The following is a 7057-nucleotide window of genomic DNA, read 5'->3' on the forward strand; positions in this document are numbered from 1 at the left end:
TTCTTTTCTTAAGAAACATGGCTCATGCTGAGCTTTTGGGTAATTTTTAACAAGTCACTAGAACTTTTGCCTTCTAGCTCATAATCTGTAAAAAATGGTGTTTGTTTCATGGAAGTATTAAGTGTAATAGAACTTGTTTAAGTATTTCTTTCTTCAAAACTTTACTGTTTTGAAAAAGTAACTTCTTTTAACGAATGAAACACAGCAAAGCCTTTTTATTTAAGTTTATTTTGACAACTTCATTAATTTATGTTTTTAATATGCTTATGTTTTTGTTTATGAAGAAGAAAAGCAGTCTCTGGGGACTGACTAATATTGATAATATTTTGGATGGTCAGGAAACCCTTGTTATCAGGACCAAAACTGGTTAAGTTAGAAGCAGATGTTTTCAATAGATAAATCAAAATGTGCTACCAACATCAAGTCTGGGGCAGATCTAGAGAAGGTTAGAGAAATTAACTTGTCCTTTAAATATGGAGGCCTTGACTCAAGTATTCATCCATATGCAGTATTAGAAATAGATGTGGCAGTTGTTCTGCATAAGCTACTCTGATTCTGTCATCATCCCTTCCCTGGATTTTACCCCAGAATCTGAAAATGTACCCTTTCCTAGAAATTCTAGATTTCTCAATTAGAAGAATAAGTTGAAATGAATGATGCATAATATTTTTATCTTGAGAGTCAGGAAAACTGGAGTTGTGTGCCTTTGTCAAACAAGTATTCCAAATCACAAATTAACTAAATCTGCAACTGAAGTCAGTACATTCCCACACAGTCTCCTCACAAAATGACAAGAGTTGGCATTGACCAACTGAATAGTTAAGGCTTGCCAGGGATAGAAGCAAAAATCATGCTAAAAATGGGGGCAGGGATGTTTGTACAGCCCTTCTGTAAGCATTGCTAATCACATAACAAGTTTTTCTCCCTTAGAAGCTCTTTGTTATTGTTAGACAAAAGGAAGCCAGACAAAATGCTAGGTTCCTAGAGGAAAAGAAAAATTAACAACCTCATGGCATAGTCACATCAGGTGGTTTTGGTAATTTAAAATAACGTTGTAAACAAAAAATTACTCCAAATGCCAGAACTTGTTTAGTCTGGATGAGTGCTGGATGGGAGCTTCACCCATGGAAATACAGGTGTTTGGTGCATCTCATCTGTTAACAAGAAACTAACTCTTGACATTTAACTTCATGTTTTGGCAGAATAAAAGAGGCATCATCTCAGCCCAGGAGAGAATACCAGCCCAAACCCCGTATGAGCCTGGATTTCACAACTGGTGACAATACTCAGCACAATGGAGGAATATCCCATGCCACCACACCCAAACCGTCAGGTAATAGCAGTAGCAATGAGAGAATAAAAGCCAATTCTGTCTGAAGTTTTGCTACAATGCAGAAGTTCCATGCTTTCTTCTAGAGATTTGCTCTTCCATAGTGAGGGAAAATGAGAATGAGGATAGTATAGGAGAGAGCTGTTTGAACTTGTTGTTTCTTTGTAAAGTGTTCACATCCCCGGGCAGGAGAACAGGGATGGATCATCCACTGCTTTAAATGTCTTTGGGTCAAAAATTTCCGTAGTCTTAGAAGCTCAAAGAGATGCTGCTGTACTAAATTCACCTTGAAATATAGATCTTTACAAAATAGGCATTTAGAAAATCTAAAGAACAACTGGAAGTTTTCCATGAAAATGCAGAACCCTGAACCTCCCCAAAACCTCCATAACCTTATTCTGCTTTTTAAAACCAGGTATTACAACACAAAGAGCCTGAAAGTAAAAATCAGTAAGAAGAAAAATAAAGCCATCTGAGTTATTTTCTTTGTCCATTTGGGAGTGGCACAAGCAAGATTAAGCATTTATATGACTGTGCGTAATTATTATCTTAAAGAAGTATTTATTTCATATCAGCACATACTAAGAAAGCCTTATTATTTCTTTCTCACAGTAATGGTCTGTTATCCCATGTTATGGTGAGGGCTGTCCTCTGTCCAGACCCTGACCTCAATTATTCCAGTTTACCTCAGTGACAATTGCTAGCACACTCCACCTTGCAAGACTGGATTTTTTTCACTAGGTCTTTAATCAGGATTTCCTTCCTTCCCATCACATCCTGATGTGAATGTTTGATGTTCTCCCAGGTGTAGGCAGCAACAGCATCTCCATTTGGCACCTGTAACCGGAAATTGTCTTGCATAATCTTGCAAACTCTAGTAATCTCACTATGCTAGTGAGGAGGGGGATACAATGGAGATTCCTTGTGCATGAGCGTGGCTTGAGTCTTGCATGCTAAAGCTCTTCTCATGCCACCTGTAATTTTCTTCTTCACTTCTTTTTTGTAGTATCATGAACACTTGTCTGTGCTAAGGCAGTGCAGACTGATGTTCCTGTGTCTCTTCAGCATTCATGTTTTCCTCTTCAGAGAGCAGTATTCAGCATTTTCTTCAATAGGGGTTCTTTCTTTTGAAGAGTTTATCGGTTTCAGAGAAACACCTTCTTTGAAAATTCTTTAATGTATGTTTGGGTTGGTTCATTCAAAGCTCTGATCTTCTATGGTCATTACAGTTTATTTGCTAAGTCTTCTAAATTTGAGCTGGTAGCAATGAGGATACCAAACACGTGTTGTAAGGCTTGTTGATGCCAGCAAAATAGCCTTTGTGACAAATAAAGCAAAATACACTGTGAGTGATATGTAAAGAAATTAAAGAAAGTTTCACTACAGAATTTAATAAATTAAATCTGGTATTTGAAAAACTTGCTCTATTGAAGCCTATAGAAATGGAATAATTTTGTCCTAAAATAGCTCAAGCATGGGCCTTCTAGCTATAGTGAGTGGTTGAAATGAATATGCAAAAAGTTTGAATCTGAAACTTACATCCTGAAGCCAGTATACATGAAAAAGCTGAAATATGTATTCTTAGAAGTGCCATTATGGTGGAGTGGCATGTATCGATTCATTCTGACCACTGGGAGTGCATGAACTTTTGCTATGGAAAGTCAGGTAGGGATAAGATTCCTTAGAACTTAGTGCTGCTAAATCCTAAATATTTGGACGAGTAACAATTTTGCTTTTGGTAGGTTTGAAGCTATAGAGACTTTGGGGGGGGCAATATGGGGGATGGGAGGAATATTTATTAATTTCATATAACGTATGAAAATCTAATCTAACTAATGACTTATAATAATATCCGTTAGCCATTCTAAAGGGTTTATGGTCAGATGTTCATGAACTAGCATATTAGAAAGCTTTCAATTTCAAACTTGTTCTCAATCTATCCTGGTGGCCCTGAAATCTAGTGTTTTGTGGGAATGGGGAGAAAAGGTCTTTGGAGACTTCATATTAAAATTCAGAGGATTAGGAGCATATACAGTGGTTTACAGTATAGCTGTACCAGTGAAGTTTCCAAATAAAGGACAAAGACACAGTTGTATCTTCACTGTTGTTTCAAGCTACCCCTTACACTACTTAACTGAGGTAAATAGGCAAAGCATCTCTGTGCCAGTAAAGCTGGAAATATTAGGGCTTTTACTTCATTTTTTGTGTTTTGTAAACAGATAAAAATTAGATTCCAAACTGATCATAGCCATGCTTTTAGGTGTGAGCTTGACTGTAGCTTGGTTCTTTAAGGATTCTCGGACATTTACTAGCAGTCACATACAAAAACCGAAGGCTGCCAAAAGCTGATAGGTGTCTTCTAATTAAGTTTAGCAGTCCAAATTTAGATGTTATCAAAGAACTGTCATCAGCATATCAGTGATACCAGAAACACCAAAATGTAGTAGGTACAATGGTAAAAAGGGTACTGTAACTGATGAGATTTTTAAGCACATTGTTTCTTCTTTATATTTCTTCTCCATAGGTGTTCACATGGATCAGCCATGCTGCCGAGCTCTGTATGACTTTGAGCCAGAAAATGAAGGCGAGCTGGGATTTAAAGAGGGTGATATCATTACCCTCACTAACCAAATTGATGAAAACTGGTATGAGGGGATGCTTCATGGCCAGTCAGGTTTCTTCCCCATCAATTATGTCGATATTCTAGTTCCATTACCCAATTAGGATGGTTGATCCACCACCTCTGACCCAGATAGTTGTGTCAGTACCACTGCTTTTAAAATGCTGCTTCTTACACCTTACAAGTGCAAACTGCAGTGGTTAGAGTCATCGATTTCCACTGAGCATCTTTGGTTTACGTGTTGTCATACTACGTGGTGGTGATGCGTGGTATCTTCTGAGCCAGCACAGTGTGGGTTAGTTTATCAGCCATGCTGGCCTGGTGGTAACCAGAGCCATTACTGAGATGAAGCTGGGAAGATGATGGCAGGCAAAGCAGGTAACTTACAGTGAAGTGGCAGGAAGTGAAGGTGGTATTGGGAAGATAATGCTTATCACCACTGTATTGCTTTTCAGTCTTAGTTCTCTGTAAAAAGAGGGAAAAGTTCTTGCCATTCCATCTTTCCCTTCCTAATGATACAGTTCACACAGGTCTAACATTGACTAACCAGAATTGTATCTTCCAACCAGACTGACTTGCTGTTCTCACAGAGGCAGTGTAAATGTAGACCCTCCGGTTTCTCAGAAAGTGAACCACTGTACTGTGTGTCCAGCTGCTCTCTGCTCATTTTTATGTTCTTAGTTATTGTTAGAAGGCCTATTTCCATCCAGAGGTAAACTGTAAACCATAAAATGGGGATTCCTATAGTAAAAACCTTGGACCACAAAGCACCTGAATTTGCCCTTCAGGAACTTTGAGCATGCTCACCAAAATGCCAGTAAGAGGGCAAGATGGGGAATACAACTGGCATTTGTTAACTGTTTCTTGTCAAGTCTTGGCACAAAATCATGCTGCTTAAGCACCAGATATCCTTTGTAAATTCATTCACTGAGGAATACAATAACCAACCAAACACGACCCTCACTTCATTTGCTTCTACCATGTGTTCTTCGAACATCATTTGTGCATATTCTGCCCTCAATGAGGACTAAATAAAACTTGTTATCTTTTTGTGTTAAGCAATTAAAGACATGTGGCTGTATATGCAAAAACATTTCCCATATGTTTAGTTCGTTCTCTTGTGTTCCTCTTTCCTGCACTTTGTGTGAACAGTGCTGTGCCTCGCTTCTTGGCATTCTTTTGGTAACAGTTGCAGAAGTTCTGTTAGTTTAGTTATCCAGAGTTCTATTTATCTAAATTGTACAGACTGTTTCAGAGGTTTAATGTGCTGCTTCAAATGTGCCACTTCAGTACTGGATGATGTGAAATAAAGACAATTCCCTACTGCTTAATGTATAAACTATATAATGGAAAGTATTGATATTTCAAATAAAAGCTGAGAGAATAACTAGAATAATGTTGTGGATTATGGCTTTGTTGCTTTCAAATCTGTTGTGCTAACTTCAGCTAACAAGAATTTTATTTCAGAAAGCATATTCCTCATTTCCTGCAAATGTGGAAAATACTTTTTTTGTCATTATCATATTGCTTCAGTCAATTAAAACTCATACGTATAATGGCCCTCATAAACAGGATAAACTGAACACTGAGCACATTAAATTAGTGTCATGATGACCAGTGTGCAATCTTGTGGATACAGGTTGTTTCTCATTAAAGAATGCTGGTGTGAACAAACCCCCTAGTAAAGCTTAAAGACATGGTAACTTATAATTTATTTTTTCTTTCATATGACACAGCATTTTATTTCATTTTATATTCTTTGTTGTACGCATATTGTGGTGAGTTAGCCTTGGCAAAGAGCCAAACACCCAACCAGCTGCTCACTCACTGTTCTTCCTCAGTGGGAGGATAAGAAAGCTCGTGGGTTGAGACAAAGACAGGGAGATTGCTTACCCGTCACTGTCACAAGCAAAACAGACTTGACTTGGAGAAAACCAATTTATTACCAATTAAAGTAGATTTGTATAGTGAGAAACAAAAAAGACAAACATTAAAATAGCACGTTTCCTGCCCCATTTCCCAAGCTTAAATTCATTCCTTCACTCCTGACTCCTCCCCACCAGCAGCGCAGGGGGATGCGGAATGGGAGGTTTATGGTCAGTTCATAACAGCTCCTCTGTGCTGCTCCTTCCTCCTCACAGTTTTCTCCTGTTACAGCAGTGGGTCCCTGCACAGACCGCAGTGTGAATATCTGCTGGTGTGTCATGGACCGCCTCTTCCTCCTCCTTCTTTGACCTTGCTGTTCTCTCTGCTGTTTCTCACTCTTTTTTTTTTTTCTCCTCCTCCTCTCTCTGCCCCGTGTGTTTTGCCCTTTCTTAAGTATGTTTTCTCTGAGGTGCCACCATTTTGCCTGAGGGGCTCAGCCACGTCCTGGAGTGGGTCTGTTGGAGCTGGCTGGAACCAGCGGTGTCCAGCACGAGGCAGCTCCAGCCTCTCACAGAGGCTGCCCTGCAGCCCCGCACTGCCAGTGCCTTGTCACATAACCCCATAGGCCTGTCTAAGGGATGTTCCTACGCACATTGACAGACACTCTGACAGAGTTGAACAAGACAGAGCCTGACAGAGATGGAGCCTCATTCAAGACTCAGTTCAAGGGCAGGTTCGACGGGGCTCTGAGCAACCTGATCTAGTTGAAGATGTCCCTGCCTATGGCAGGGGGGTTAGACTAGATGACCTTTAGAGGTCCTTTCCAACCCAAACTATTAAAAAAAAAAAAATATATATATATATACACACACACACACAACTCGTTTTTCTTTTTATTACAGTTCGGGTCTAAATCCTAGGACTGGCCTCTCAAACCTGATGGCCCTGAAACTTTTGACAGATGCATTAATGGCGACGTATTACAGTTAGGAACTATGTTACAGTTAATTAACTATGTTAACTACCAAGGCCTAGCAGTCACAGTGCTGCTGGATCTAAGAAAACACATTTACGGCCCCAGCACACTCCTATTTTATCAGATTATTATTTTGTAGTGTTTGTGGAGGGCAGGCAAACATAGGGCAACTATCTTAGAGATAATTTTACATGATTTAGAGCAAAAGAAGGGTAATCGGTGTGCAGTGCTGTCCCACCCTGCTGAGGGGGCCTATTTTTTAATG

The 7057-nt window shown here is 39.4% G+C and overlaps 1 protein-coding gene across 1 annotated transcript in view; it reads left to right on the forward strand.

The window, feature by feature from the left end:
* Nucleotides 1–4096, forward strand: part of SH3GL2 (SH3-domain GRB2-like 2) — a 20938-nt gene extending 16842 nt beyond the window's left edge. Inside the window, exons 7-8 of the mRNA XM_009328067.1 lie at nt 1203–1333; nt 3855–4096. Of these exons, the coding sequence (XP_009326342.1) occupies nt 1203–1333; nt 3855–4054 (331 nt within the window). The 3' untranslated portion in view covers nt 4055–4096. The remainder of the gene's footprint in view (nt 1–1202; nt 1334–3854) is intronic.
* Nucleotides 4097–7057: the final 2961 nt, after the last annotated feature.

Source organism: Pygoscelis adeliae, unplaced genomic scaffold (assembly GCF_000699105.1).
Source record: "Pygoscelis adeliae isolate BGI_AS28 unplaced genomic scaffold, ASM69910v1 Scaffold45, whole genome shotgun sequence".
Taxonomy (NCBI): Eukaryota; Metazoa; Chordata; class Aves; order Sphenisciformes; family Spheniscidae; genus Pygoscelis; species Pygoscelis adeliae.